The sequence below is a fragment of the Theropithecus gelada genome, chromosome 19, assembly GCF_003255815.1.
Source record: "Theropithecus gelada isolate Dixy chromosome 19, Tgel_1.0, whole genome shotgun sequence".
Classification (NCBI taxonomy): Eukaryota; Metazoa; Chordata; class Mammalia; order Primates; family Cercopithecidae; genus Theropithecus; species Theropithecus gelada.
This window is the reverse complement of record NC_037687.1, coordinates 56,085,601-56,101,208: the sequence shown is the minus strand read 5'-3', so window position 1 is coordinate 56,101,208 and position 15,608 is coordinate 56,085,601. Positions and strand designations below refer to the sequence as shown.

The 15,608-nt window shown below is 39.5% G+C and overlaps 1 protein-coding gene across 1 annotated transcript; it reads right to left on the bottom strand.

The window, feature by feature from the left end:
• Positions 1 to 287: 287 nt before the first annotated feature.
• LOC112612060 (zinc finger protein 681) lies at positions 288 to 15,146 on the bottom strand. Its single transcript, XM_025366122.1, has 4 exons — positions 15,002 to 15,146; positions 12,024 to 12,150; positions 11,420 to 11,512; positions 288 to 2,165 (listed from the first exon to the last, which is right to left on the bottom strand). The coding sequence occupies exons 1-4, from the start codon at positions 15,002 to 15,004 to the stop codon at positions 529 to 531; spliced, it is 1,860 nt and encodes a 619-aa protein (XP_025221907.1). The 5' UTR covers positions 15,005 to 15,146; the 3' UTR covers positions 288 to 528.
• Between the last annotated feature and the right edge of the window lie 462 nt (positions 15,147 to 15,608).

Below are 15,608 nucleotides of genomic sequence, written 5' to 3'. Positions count from 1 at the left end.
CTTTCTTGAGGTAGGTTTCGATTTCTGGGGAATAACATGTTCAGGAGCTGACGCAGAGTGGGCGTTCTTTGGCGGGTGCGGGCTTTTTTTGCACGCTGAGTCTTAGCAGGAAGTGAAGGGCAGGGAGTCCTAACAAAGGGCCTGCCATGCCAGGTGATATCGCCATGTTGGGTCTGAATTCCTGCCTAACTACAACCCGCTTTATGTTCATAATGTATGTCGTCAAAATGAATACTCTTCACTTTAGAGGCTTCTATTTTCTGAAAGACTTTTGACGTAACTGCATGTATAATGCTTTTATTAAGTATGAACTCTCTGATGCTGAGATGTGAACAGGTATTAATGGCTTTTTCACATTCTGTATATTTGACATTTTTTTTTCTAGTATAAATCGTTTCCTGTGCAATAAGGTGTGAGCATTGGTTACAAGTTTTGCCACATTCTTCACACTACGGTTTTTAGCATGAATTATCTTATGTACAATGAAGCGTGACAACCTTTAAAGGTTTTGTTACATTCTTCAGATTTCTAAGATTTCTCTCCAGTATAATTTCTTTTATGTTTAGAAAAATTTGAGGTGTTTTCAAAATCACTGTTACATCTTTTAGGTTTGTAGAGTTTCTCACCAGTATGAATTTTCTTATGTACAGTAAGATTTGAGGACTGGTTAAAAGCTTTGCCACATTTTTCACATTGGTAGGGTTTCTCTCCAGTATGAATTCTCTTATGTCTAGTAAGGTGTGAGGACTGGTTAAAGGCTTTACCACATTCTTCACATTGGTAGAATTTCTCTCCAGTATGAATTACTTTATGTGTAGTAAGGTGTGAAAAATGGTTAAAGGCTTTGCCACATTCTTCACATGTGTAGCGTTTCTCTCTAGTATGAATTTTCTTATGTTCAGTAAGTTTTGAGGATCGATAGAAAGCTCTGCCACATTCTTCACATTTGTAGGATTTCTCTCCAGTATGAATTCTCTTATGTGTAGTAAGAATTGAGGACTGGTTAAAAGCTTTGCCACATTCTTCACATTTGTAGGGTTTCTCTCCAGTATGAATTCTTTTATGTGTAGTAAGGTTTGAGAACTGCTTAAAGGCTTTGCCACATTCTTCACATTTGTATGGTTTCTCTTCAGTATGAATATTCTTATGTTCAGTAAGGTTTGAGGATTGGTTAGAAGTTTTGCCACATTTTTCACATTGGTAGGGTTTCTCTCCAGCATGAATGCTCTTATGTCTAGTAAGGTGTGAAGACTTGTTAAAAGCTTTGCCACATTCTTCACATTTGTAGGGTTTCTCTCCAGTATGAATCATCTTATGTGTAGTAAGGTGTGAGGACTGTCTAAAGGCTTTGCCACATTCTTCACATTTGTAGGGCTTCTCTCCAGTATGAATTATCTTATGTCTGGTAAGGTGTGAGGACTGGTTAAAGGCTTTACCACATTCTTCACATTTGTAGGCTTTCTCTCCAGTATGAATTATCTTATGTCTGGTGAGGTGTGAGGGCTGGTTGAAAGCTTTGCCATATTCCTTATATTCATTGAGTTTCTCTCTAGTATGAATTATCTTATGTGTAGTAAGGGTTGAGGACTGATTAAAGGCTTTGTCACATTCTTCATGTTTGTAGGGATTCTCTCCAGTATGAATTATTTTATGTGTTGTAATGTGTGATGACAGGTTAAAGGCTTTGCCACATTCTTCACATTTGTATGGTTTCTCTCCATTATGAATTCTTTTATGTTTAGTAAAGATTAAGGATCCATTAAAGGCTTTTCCACAGTCTTCACATTTGTAGAAATTTACTCTAGTACAAGTTATTTTACGTTGAGTTAGGTTTGAAAACATGCAAAATGATTTGCCAAATTCTTTACATTTAAAAGGTTTTTTTCCGGTGTGTCTTATCTTATGTCCATTTAAATTTGAAAATTTATGAAAGATTTTCATATATTCATCACAATGAAATAGTTTGCTCTGGGTAGCTGGCAAACATTGGTTAAGTCCATTGTAACCTCCTTTTTGCACCTTGCACTCATCCACACTTTTACCACATTTTCTTAACTGTAAATTCTCATGTTCACATTTTCCATGTCTTCTCAGTGTCACTTTTTGGAAAGAATCTTTTATGTTCTGCTCTGGTGAAAAGTCTTGGGCAAAATGAGAACAAGTAACTGAAAGAAATAAAAATAACAAACGACTTCACTTGATAGACTCTAAATATACTTTACAAATCCAACCTATACCATTATACAAATTACACAAGCAAGATGGCATAGCAAAATACCAAAGGCCCTAATTTCTTCTTCTTTTTTTTTTTTTTTCTGAGATGGAGTCTCAATCTGTCACTTGGGTTGGTCTGCAGCAGTGTGATCTCAGCTCACTGCAACCTCTGCCTCCCAGATTCAAGCAATTCTTTTGCCTCAGCCTCCTGAGTAGCTAGGATTACGGGCATGCACCACCATGCCCAGCTAATTTTTGTATTTTTAGTAGAAATGGGGTTTCACCATGTTGGCCAGGCTGGTCTCAAATTCCTGACCTCGTGATCTGCCCACCTCAGCCTCCCAAAATGCTGGGATTACAGGCATGAGCCACCGTGCCCAGCCCAAAGGCCCTAATTTCTTAATAGAAATATAAATGTAACAAAAACACATTGACCAAAATACATTTGTGGAAAATTTATAAATTAGTTAAGTGTGTGAGCAGAATGCAAAGAGCCACATAGAAAGAAAAGTCTGTTACATTTACCCAACACAGATCTTTCTGCTCCCCAATATAACATAATACCTTTAAAAGTAAATTGCCAACTTCAATTATTTTGCATATAGACGTATACCTGAGAGCGGATAATTTATAAAGAAAAAAGGTTGGCAGGACACGGTGGCTCATGCCTGTAATCACAGCACTTTGGGAGGCCAAGACAGGCGAATCAACTGAGGTCAGGAGTTTGAGACCAGCCTGACCAACATGGTGAAACCCTGTCTCTACTAAAAATACAAAATTAGCCAGGCATGGTGGTGCATGCCTGTAATCCCAGCTACTCAGGAGGCTGAGGCAGGAGAATCACTTGAACCAGTGAGGCAGAGGTTGCAGTGAGCCAAGATTGTGCCACTGCAGTCCAGCCTAGGTGACAGAGTGAGACTATGTCTCAAAAAAAAAAAAAAAAAAAAAGAAAAAAAGGAAAGAAAAAAAGAAAAAAGGTTACTTGGCACACACTTTGGTAGACTGTACAAGAAGTGTGTGCCGACAATGGCTTCTGGTGAGGGTTTCACAAAGCTTACAATCAAGGTGAAATGCAAAGAGTAACTGAACATACCACATGGCAAGGGACAGAGCAAGTGTGAAATAATGAACCAGTTCTCATTTAAATTAACAGAGGGTAAAGTTTTTGATTACCAAGAGGTTGATGTCAAGCTGTAACACCTCCCACCAGGTTCTGCATCCAACATTGAGGACTGCATTGCAGCATAATATTTGGGGATTGTGAACATTTAGGTTATATCATAGACCAACAAGGCTTGACAGACACGTAAAAAATTTCCAGTTAAAAGCAAGAAAATACACAATATTCTTATTTGCACCTGGTGTATTCTGTTAGGATACACAACAAGTCTTATTAAGAATACCAGGTGGGTGCTGTGGCTCATGCCTATAATTTCAACACTTTGGGAGACCAAGATGGGAGGATCTCTTCGGGCCAGAAGTTTGAGACCAGCCTAGGCAACATAGTAGTACTCTGTCCCTACAAATAATCAATAAATTAGCCAGGCATGGTAGTGTATCTCTGTAGTCCCAGCTACTCAGGAGGCTGAGGTGAAAGGAGCACTCGAGCCCCAAAGGTTGAGGCTGCAGTAACTGCACTCCAGTCTTGGTAACAGAAAGAGATCCTGTCTCAAATCGACAACAACAACAACAAATAAATGCAAGAAAATAAAAATTATACACCGAATGTTTTCTGACTAAAACTGAATGAAATTGGAAATTGAGAGCACAAGTAAAACTGGCACATCCAAATATATATGAAAATAACACATACTCTTCAACATAGTTTTACTCAAGGGTCAAAAAATTTAATTTTTCAAAGATGTCTATACAACTTACAGTGATGAATACATTCAATATAATTTCTATAAAAATCCCCAAAGCACAATTTTTACAAGAATATTGTTTAAAATTTTTTAAATTGATTATAAACTAGAGCCAAACACTCATGAAAAAGAACAAGGAGGTGTTATATATCTGGATTTTAAAATATATTAATAGCTACAAATATAAGGTGGTACTGACACAAACACAGATAAACAGATGAAAAAACAGAATAGACAGCCCAGAAATACACTCTTCGGTATATGATTAAATAATCTTTTACAACGTTGCCATGAGCACACAATAGAGAAAAGACAATCTCTTCAAAAAATCATGTTGAAAACTGGACACTAACACTGATAAAGCTGGATTCTTTCTTTGTATCATATACAAAAAATATTTTAAATAAAATACTTAAACATATAAAAATTACTAACAAATCTCTTAGGAAAAAAAGAGAAATGACGTGATGTTGGTCTTGGCACCATTTTTTTTTGATATGACATTAAATGCAGGAACAACAAAGAAAAAAGTAACTACATTACACTTCAAAATTTCCACACATCAAAAAAACATTAGAGTGATAATACCTTGTAGAAAATAAGCAAAAATATTTGCAAATTATATGTGATAAGAGTTAACTGTAGGGAGCTAAAGGCCCGAGGGTCATGACCAACTCAGCATTCCACTGAAGGCTATGTGATCAAACAGCAAACTGTTTATCATGAGTGCAGGATGTAGGCAAATTCACATCTGTGCCTGCCACCAGAAGGTTTGCTGAGGGCAGTCACTCCCTGGTGCCGTGCCGTGCTCCTTGAGGTTATCTACTGGAATATCTGGAGACTACTGTTCAAAGAATGCAGTCGTGCAAGCCTGCCCTAAGTGACTGACAACCACCCCCTTCTCCCTTCTCCCTCTCTCTCTTACTCAATAAATACCAAGGGCTATCGAAGTTCAGGACCCTTGTTCACTAGAAGCAAGGAGCCCCCTGACCCCTTCTTCCAAATATACTCTTTTGTTTTTGTCTTTATTCCCGCATTCATCCTCCTTTGTTCAGTCAAGCAAGGTCCATGGCAGTTAATACTGAGAATATATAAACAAGTCTTAAATGGACTAATAATTGAAATTCGTTTTCATCAAAAAAATACAAAAATGGGAAAAAGCGTTTGAAAGGACACAGGAAATTACATTTGTACAGAAATGCATAAAAATCACGTGAAAAAATCAACTCAAACCAATTAGAATGGCCACTATCAATTTTTTAAAAACATTAAATCTGTTGATGAACTGAAAACCCGTTACCTGTTGGTGTAAAACAAGGATGCAGCCACTGTTTTTAAATGTTATAAATGTTACTCAAATAATTAAAAATGGAATTATTAAATACAACAATTCAATTTGTAAATCGATATGCAAACTCTGCAATGCAGGACCTAGAAGGCATATCTGAACACTGATGTTTACTGTACCAGTATTCACAAAACCCAAAAGACTGAAACAACCCTTTCTTGACTTATAAATACATCAACAAATGTAACATATAAGTACAGTGGAATATTATTCAGCCCTAAAAAAAATCTTGACACACTTTAAGACAAATTTTGATAATATTATGTCACCTGAAATAAGCCAGTAACAAAATGATGGATACTATATGATCTCATTTATAGGAGATATCTTAAGTAGTCACACTCATAAAAACAGAAAGTAGAAGGATATTTGTCAAGGGCTGGAGAAAGGGTAAAATGTTCAGCTGTTACTTAATGGATATTGAGTTTTAGTTTTACAAGATGTAAAATTTTCAGAAGTCTTTTGCATAACAATGTGAATATACTTAACATGCCTGATATGTACAGCCTTTTTTTTGAGACAGGGTCTCATTCTGTCATGCAAGGCAGAGTGCAGTGGCACATTTATGGGTAAGTGTAGCCTCAAATTCCCAGACTCAAGTAATCTTCCTCCCTCAATCTTTCAAAGAGCTGGGACCACAGTTGCACCCAACCATGCCTGGGTTTAAAAAAAAAAAAAAAATTGTAGAGAGGGAATCTCCATATGTTGCCCAGGCTGGTCTCAAACTTTTGGGATCAAGCAATCCTCCTGCCTTACCATCCCCAAATTCTGGGATTACACATGTAAGCCACAACCATGCCTGGCCCTGAAATGTACACTTCAATAGACTTAAGATGGTAAATTTTATGTTATGTGTTTTTACAATTAATTTTTCTCAAAATAAATCTGAAAAAATACAGAATCATAAATCTTTTCATAAATTATCTTCAAATCACAAAAGTATTTCTTTCACACAGAGCAAATATATATTCATCATTAAACACATGGTGAAAATAAAACTATTTCCATGACTACTCAATTAGACAAGATAAAACAACCACTGAAAATTAAGAAAAAAAAAAGTGGCAAGGGGGTGGGCCAGGCACAGTGGCTCATGCCGGTAATCTCAGCACTTTGGGAGACCGAGGTGAGCGGATCACCTGAGGTCGGAAGTTTGAGACGAGCCTGGCCAACATGTGAAACCCCATCTCTACTAAAAATACAAAAATTATCTGGGTGTGGTGACATGCACCTGTAATCCCAGCTACTTGGGTGGCTGAGACTGGAGAATTGCTTGAACTTGGGAGGCAGAGGTTGCAGTTAGCCGAGATCATGCCATTGCACTCCAGCCTGGGAGACAGAGTAAGACTCCATCTCAAAAAAAACAAAGAAAAAGAAAAAGAAAAAAAAAATCAACTAAGAAAGAATATATACAAGATAAGTCATAAACAAAATTGTGGTTATATTTATAGATAAACACACAAATATATATAGTCATTGTGATAGACATATGGCTGATGTATCTCTTAAGTAAATCCCACATTGACTTAAAATGTACAAACAGAATTGCAAATTGTCTGAAATTATAATACATATGTAAAATTAAAAAGCACAAGAAACTAATATTAAGAAACCTACACTAAAAAAACACACTAGTATGAACTGGAAAACAATAATGAGAGAAATGTTTACTCAAAATACGGTTTGCAGCCAGGTGTGGTGGCTCATGCCTGTAATCCCAGCACTTAGGGAGGCTGAGGTGGACAAATCTGACCTCAGAAGTAGGAGACCAGCCTGGCCAACACGGGGAAATCCCATCTCTACTAAAAATACGAAAATTAGCCAGGCCTTGTGGCATGTGCCTGTAGTCGCAGGTACTCTGGAGGCTGAAGTGGTAGGATCCCTTGAACATGGGAGGCAGAGGTTGCAGTGAGCTGAAATCACTCCACTGCACTTCAGCCTAGGCAACAGAGTGAGACTGCATCTCCAAAAAAAAAAAAAAAAAAAAAGACCGGGCGCGGTGGCTCACACCTGTAATCCCAGCACTTTGGGAGGCTGAGGTAGGTGGATCATCTGAGGTTGGCGGTTCAAGACCAGCCTGACCAAAATGGAGAAACCCCATCTCTACTGAAAAAAAAGTACAAAATCAGCCAGGCATGGTGGCATATGCCTATAATCCCAGCTACTAGGGAGGCTGAGGCAGGAGAATTGCTTGAACCTGGCAGGTGGAGGTTGCAGTGAGCCGAGACTGCGCCATTGCACTCCAGCCTGTGCAATAAGAGCAAAACTCCACCTCAAAAAAAAAAAAAAAAAAAAAAAAAAAAAAAATGTGGTTTGCAATACTGATGTACCATTAAAAATTTCTCTAAATAGGCCGAGTGTGGTGGCTCACACATGCAATCCCAGCACTTTGGGTGGCTGAGGTGGGTGGATTACTTGAGGTTGGGAGTTCAAGACCAGCCTGACCAACATGGTGAAACCCCATCTCTACTAAAAATACAAAATTAGCCGGCTGGTTTGGCACATGGCTGTAATCCTAGCTACTCGGGAGTCTGAGGCAGGAGAATCGCTTGAACCTGGGAGGCAGAAGTTGCAGTGACCCTAGACTGCGCCATTGTACTCTAGTCTGAAGACAGAGTAAGACTCCGTCTCAAAAAAAAAAAAAAAAAAAGGAAACAAAACCAAAACCAAAAACAAACTCTATTCTCTACATCAATGTAATATGTGACTGTGTACTCACAGAAGGCAGGTATTTTGAATAACTGGCATGTGCTCTACGGCAGTAAAATTTCAAAGAAAATGAAGTGCAATCATAAACAGAAGATTCTAATGAGAAATTTTTAATAAATAAGCATTTAAAAGAAACTAATGAGAAACTTTTAATAAGCATTTAAAAGAAACTAGAGACAATTTTTTTTTTTTTTTTTTTGAGACGGAGTCTCGCTCTGTCACCCAGGTTGGAGTGCAGTGGCACGATCTCCGCTTACTGCAACCTCTGCCTCCCGGGTTCATGCCATTCTCTTGCCTCAGCCTCCTGAGTAGCTGGGACTACAGGCGCCTGCCACCATGCCTGGCTAATTTTTTTTTTGTATTTTTTGTAGAGATGGGGTTTCACCATGTGAGCCTGGATGGTCTCTATCTCCTGACCTCGTGATCTGCCCACTTCGGCCTCCCAAAGTGCTGGGATTACAGGCGTGAGCCACTGCACCCGGTCCGAGGTTGGAAAATTGCTTCAGGCCAGGATTTCAAAACCAGCCTGGGTTATGTAGCAAGACTCAATCTCCAAATTAAGTGCCTTTAGGAGAGCTTTGAGATCCACGGAGGGAGTTGTGAAACTGCTAATGCCCAATTCTGAGGAATGCTCCTTTTCAGAAGGTAGGTGGCAAACTACAGAACTCCTGTTTTCCAGTGTAGACCAGGAAATGGCCTACCCAACTTGGTCTTCTGATAATTCTGAAATTACCCTGTAATCATCTCATACTTTTCCCAGCCACAGTCTGTAAGAGGTCACACCCTTTCAGAGGCCTTGAGAAAGGTACCCACTTATAGCCATGCAGCAGGCCTGCAGACCTTGGTCCCTGAAGCAGTTCAATGACTCAGTTTCAGATACCTGAGCCACAGTTCACAGCCAGTTCTGCCTATGTTAAAGCCCACTCAGTGACCTGGAAAAATCCTCTCTGATACACAGTGAATGCCATACTCATCCACATTCTTAAATAAGACTTACCATATACAGACCTGACTGCAGAAACCTGCCCTAGTGTCTGCCCTACAGGTCAAAGTCTTGAGGGAAATTCAGTCTGTCCAAAAAATAAAATGTGAATTACAACTACCCAAACCCCTTGTAAGAAGCCAACTGAAGGTGGACCCCAGTGCAGACCCAGCAGCCTTGTGACCAAGCTACATCCCCTTTCCACTACAAACCCAGAGGGCATCTCATGACCCTGGGGGCCCAATAAAAGATCTTTACCTTCTGAAAACAGGTTATAAAAACTTGAAGAGGTGTTTGCTTTTTCAAGTTTAAAGACACTAATACAAAACTGCATTTTGCCTATTGTCAATGCTTCTATTTTAACAAAGAACATTAAGTATGTGGCAAAAGAATTAGTCAAAAAAATGAAAAAGAGCCATTGAAACTGAAGACAAGGGCCGGGCATGGTGGCTCACGCCTGTAATCCCAGCACTTTGGGAGGCCGAGGCGGGTGGATCACAAGGTCAGGAGTTCGAGACCAGCCTGGTCAACATACTGAAACCCATCTATACTAAAAATACAAAAATTAGCCAGGCATGGTGGCGCGTGCCTGTAGTCCCAGCTATTTGGGAGGCTGAGGCAGGATAATCGCTTGAACCTGGGAGGCAGAGGTTGCAGTGAGCCGAGATCGTGCCACTGTACTCCAACCTGGGCAACAGAGTGAGACTCTGTCTCAAAAAAAAAAAAATCTTATTTACGACAGCATTAAAATAAATTTCTGAGAAGAAATGTAATCAAAGAGGTAGAAAATCTTTACAATGAAAGATATATCAATGAAAGAAATTAGAAAAGACACAAATAAATTGAAAATATTTCATGTCTATAGATTGAAAGAATAAATACTGTTAAAGTGCCATGTTGGCCAGGCGTGGTGGCTCACGCCTGTAATCCCAGCACTTTGGGAGGCTGAGGCAGGCAGATCACGAGGTCAAGAGATGGAGACCATCCTGGCCAACATAGTGAAACTCTGTCTCTTAGTATATTAAAACAAAAAATAGCTGGACGTGGTGGTGAGCTCCTGTAGTTCCAGCTACTTGGGGGGCTGAGGCAGGATAATAGCTTGAACCTGGAAGGGAGAGGTTGCAGTGAGCCAAGATTGTGCCACTGCACTCCAGCCTGGCGAAAGAGTGAGACTTCGTCTCAAAATAAAAAGTGCCATGTTAATGGCACTTAGATCTATAGATTCAAAAAATGGCACTTGATCTATAGATTCAATAAACTCCCTATCAAAATTCCAGTGGCGTTTTACAGTAATGAAAAATACAAGTCTAAAATTTATATATGAAACTACAATAAACTTTGAATAGTGAAAGCACTCTTGAGAAAATAAAAACAAAGCTGAACGACATCATACTTTATAATTTCAAACTATATTTGAAGACTATAGTAATACAAACAGGATGGAATGTGCAGAAAAATGAACAAAAACCTACTACTCTCACACATTGCAGAGGTGATGCAAAAAGAGAACTTAAAAAATAGTTTAACATAGAGTTTCTCAAAATTATGCAGATATCTGTGTGTCCCCCAAAACAATGGAAAAGCACTCAGATTGTGCAGTCTCTTATATGCCATTAAGAAGACTTTGGCTCTCCCTCTAAATTAGAAGGCAGATCACTGAAGGGAAAGCAGAGTCCTAAGAGAACTTAAAAGCATAAGACAGAAGACGCTGTTATGTGAGAGCAAAATAGAAAAACTCGGCCAGGTGCTGTGGCTCATGCCTGTAATCCCAGCACTTTCAGAGGCCAAGGTGTGTGGATCACCTAAGGTTAGGAGTTCAAGACCAGCCTGGCCAACACACAGTGAAACCCCGTCTCTACTAAAAAAAAAAATACAAAAATTAGCTGGGCATGGTGGCGCACACCTGTAGTCCCAGCTACTTGGGAAGCTGAGGCAGAAGAATCGCTTGAACCCTGGAGGTGGAGGTTGCAGTGAGCCGAGACTGTGCCACTGCACTCCGGCCTGGGTGACAGAACTAGACTCCATCTCTCAAAAGAAAAAAAAAAAGAAAAGAAAAACTTGGGCTTTCCAGAAGTGAGCTGAGATTGAGACTGTGCCACTGCACTCCAGCCTGGGTGACAGAGTGAGACTCCATCTCTCAAAGGAAAAAGAAAAGAAAAGAAAAGAAAAACTCAGGCTTTCCAGAAACTATTTCCTTTGGAACATAGCTTCCCAAATCACATTATTAAGGACTAGCTTTTTCTTTGACCTTTAAACCGTTCATCTATGTTATCTGTTGTATTCACTTTCACTCTCACCTACCTGGTTTGGCCACCATCCTATGTCTCTTTCTAGTCCAAGGCTCTTTTTCTTGCTCCAGACAGGTGATCAGATCTGGCTTAGAGACAGCAATACCTGTTTTATTGAAAATAAATAACATAAATCTTGCTCATATTCTCTAATCACCAACATGGCAATGTGCTCAGTAAAGAGGGTGAAATAGAAGATTCTTGTAAATCAATTCCAAAATATTGATTTACAAAAGAAATTTCTAAATATTTAGAAAATATTTTAAATTTGTTAGTTCTTAATTTCACTGTCCAGTCCAGTACAACAAATCAAAAATTAGTGTTGGTAATTAGATTTTAAAGTGTGGGCAATAATATTTTATGCCACTAAACTTCTGGAATTACCACTCTAATCTAGAGTGAAGAATACAGATTAGCTCAGGAATGCAGAAAGTTCAGGTCAAGATGAAACAGCTTAAAGAAATTCTTTTCTACAGAGATGAAACCCTAAGATTTTTATAAAAACAGGGATCTGAAACTCACTTATGCAAAGCATAAATTACCTAAAAACATTACACAAAAAATAAAAATGAAATCTGTAGGATATAATAGGAATTGTGTATTGAAGTTATCCTCACCCAAGAAGACCAGGTTTCTGTAGTTCTCTAACATCACATTCCTATATAAATTCTGCTGTATAGTGTCCAGGCATTGCCACTCCTCCAGAGAGAATTCTACGGCCACATCCCTAAATTTCAATGGTTCCTGAAAAACACACACACACATACACATACATATTTACAAAGTGGCCATGGAAAGAATTTATAATTTGACTCAAGGTAAAATAAGAAAGTGAAGAGAACTGGTTCTGACTTACATAAATGACTGAAATTATCCAATACAATAATTTTTTTTACACAGGAACATTCTCTGATCTATTCTCTAACTATGAGAAAAGAAAGTCACATTAGATCTATAACACCAGACCTAAATAAATTGCCAGTCAGAACGGTAATTATTAAAAAGTCAAGAAACAATAAATGCTGGTGAGGCTGTGGAGAAATATGAATGCTTTTACAATGTTGGTGGGAATGTAAATTAGTTCAACCATTGTGGAAGACAGTGCGGTGATTCCTCAAGGATCTAGGACCAGAAAAACCATTTGACCCAGTGATACCATTCCTGAGTATATACTCACAAGAATATAAATCATTCTACTAGAAAGACTAATATGTTTATTGCATCACTGTTTACAATAGCAAAGATATGGAACCAACCTAAATGCCCATCAATGATAGAATGGATAAAGAAAATGTGGTACATACACAACCATGGAATACTATGCAGCCATAAAAAGGAATGAGATCATGTATTTTGCAGGGACATGGATGCAGCTGAAAGCTATTATCCTCAGAAAACTAACACAGGAACAGAAAACCAAACACTGCATGTTGTCACTCATTAGTAAGAACTGAACAACGAGCACTCATAAACACAAGGAGAGAAACCACATACACCCGGGCCAGTCGGGGTGTGGGGGGACGAGGAGAGAAAGAGCATTAGGATAAATAGCTAATGCATGCCGGGCTTAAAACCTAGATGATGAGTTGATAAGTACAGCAATCCACCATGACACATGTATACCTATGTAACAAACCTACACGTTCTGCACTTGTATCCCGAAACTTAAAGTAAAATAGAAAAAAATATATATTATAAAAGACTATACTTAGAAATAAATAACAAAAATTTTTCAATTTTTTTTTTTTTTTTTGAGTTGCAGTCTCGCTCTGTCACCCAAGCTGGCGTGCCATGACATGATCTTGGCTCACTGCAACCTCTGTCTCATGGGTTCAAGCAATTCTCCAACCTCAGCCTCCAGAGTAGCTGGGATTACAGATGTCCGTCACCACACCTGGCTAATGTTTGTATTTTTAGTAGAGACAGGCTTTCACCATGTTGGCCAGGCTGGTCTCAAACTCCTCACCTTGTGGTCCACTTGCCGTGGCCTCCCAAAATGCTGGGATTACAGGCATGAGCCACCTCAACCGGCTTATAAAAGTTATAGTTAAAAGTGCTGAGATACAACAAAAGTAAAAAGAAAAAAGATTATGTTACAGGGCACTGTGCCTGAGATAACATATTATGTAATTTAATTTTTATAACACCCTGGGAGCTGGTACTGTTTAATAATTCCCAAGATTTAAAGTCCAGCATTTTTATTTCTTCTGTTTCTCTGTCATTGATTTTTTTTAAAAATATAAACAATAAAAGCTAAATATAGACAGAAATGCAGAAAGAATTTAATGTATTTTAGAAAAATTTATATTCTTTATGTTTACTTTTTTGTGACTTGTGGAGCAACTCCTAGATCTGTAGGAACAGAAAACAAGTTGCTAGATAGAATGCAAGTACTAGTTTCAATAAAAAATTATAACCCTAAAATATATACTTTATTTTTAAAATTTATTTGCTTTTGTGTTTCGGGAATTGTAAGCACCAGCTCTAGAAAGGCAGCAGAATTCACCAGTCAAAACTCTGATCTCCACTAATCAGTTCTATGAGGCAACACCTCAGGGTAGGGCCAGACCTATATAAGGCCTCCAAAAAGGTGAACCTGAGCAGAACTGGGGCAGGGAGTGGATTCTATGCAGAATTCTGTTCTCTATGCCACTGGGATATTTCCAGTTCTGTTTTTCCTAAACTGACCTTAAAAAAAAACTTAAATCTCAGAGTTTGTATAATTTTAACCTTTCTTAGACACTGCCCTATCAATTATATGTAACATATACTAATAAGCAATTTAAACAAATTTATAAAGGTTTTCTAGGGTAATTTTATTAAAAGACAAATATGTATTAACAAGGTAAAAGAAATAAATATCCCTTTAGGTGATGACATCACAAGTCACAATTATATAAAGAAAGTGGCACAAATACAGCCCAAGTTTTCTGCACACATCTGTTTATTGTACCAATTATATGATGTTTAATTTAACCATTATCCAGCTGTTAGTCTAGACTAAAAGCTCCTGGATTGTAGGGACCTTGACTGCTTCATCTATTTTTCTAATGGCCATATGAAAAGAAAACAATTTAGCCGGGCGTGGTGGCACATATCTGTAATTACAACTACTCGGGAGGCTGCCTCGAACAGCCTGGCCTCGTGGTCTGCCCGCATCAGCCTCCCAAAGTGCTGGGATTACAGGCATGAGCCACCGCGCCAACCTTTTTGACTCCCATACATTTTTTAATAGAAGGAAAGAGAAACTGGGAACGCCACGGGCCAAAGCTCTTCCCATTCATGAACCCGGCATCCGTCTGGATTCTTCCCTGACGACCCTCCCATGGTCCCTGCACAATCCGGGAGAGACCCGGCGTTGCGGGTGCGGAGCTGCCCAGAGAGAGCTGCAGGCCAGGACGCAGTCACTGACCAGGGAAGAGACAGGACGCCCGGGGGGCTGGCTGGCTGCGCAGCCGCCATCTGATAGTCGAAGGGGACTAAGGCTGACCCGGGCGAGAACTCAGGGCGCAGATTGTGGAACTGACTGCGGCGAGGTCTGCGTCTCGCCATAGCCCCTTCCCCTCTCTCGGGATGTCGGACCCGGCATTCTCACCATTTCTAGGTTTCCAGGGACCCTGGCGTCTTAGATATGGATCTCCAATACCTGCACGTCACGGAGCCACAGAGACTCGGCCTCTAGAAACAGAGGACACAGAGCAGTGAAAGCAAAACCTGGAGCTCCGGCTGCAGAGAGAGACAAAGGCCCCGCCAAACCCGGAAGCCGCCCTGTCCGCTCTACCTGCATTCCTGATTGGACAGTTCCCAGCCCAGCGTCCCTGATTAGATAATAAGTAAAACCCCACCCCCTCAGATCCTGAATGACAGAAGATGTGATCAGATGCTCGGCTGAATGAAGACTAACAGCCTAAGTTGCAGCCTTTTCAGACAGGGCTCCCTCCCAGAGCTGAGCTGGGCCCACCCAAAAGGGTATTTGCCTTTAACCTTCTGTGTAAGGTCACATGCATTTCAAATAATAGACTAGATAGCTATTCAAAAATAAATACATATATAATAACGATTATTTTAAAATTTCAGCTTTTATGACCGTCCTGGTTTCTGGCAGCCATAGTCCCTACCCTGACAGCCCCCAGCCCAGATGGCATTCAAATCTTCCTGGATGGGCTTTAGCTCTTTCTCTCCTCATCCCCCCACACCCCGAC

Excerpts from the sequence above, each read along its gene's own strand:
- LOC112612060 (XM_025366122.1), bottom strand. Across the intron at positions 11,513-12,023 it reads CAGAAACCTGGTCTTCTTGG|GTATTGCTGTCTCTAAGCCA; the intron begins GTGAGGATAACT and ends TCAATAAAACAG. Across the intron at positions 2,166-11,419 it reads TAGGATGGTGGCCAAACCAG|TTACTTGTTCTCATTTTGCC; the intron begins GTAGGTGAGAGT and ends TATTTCTTTCAG.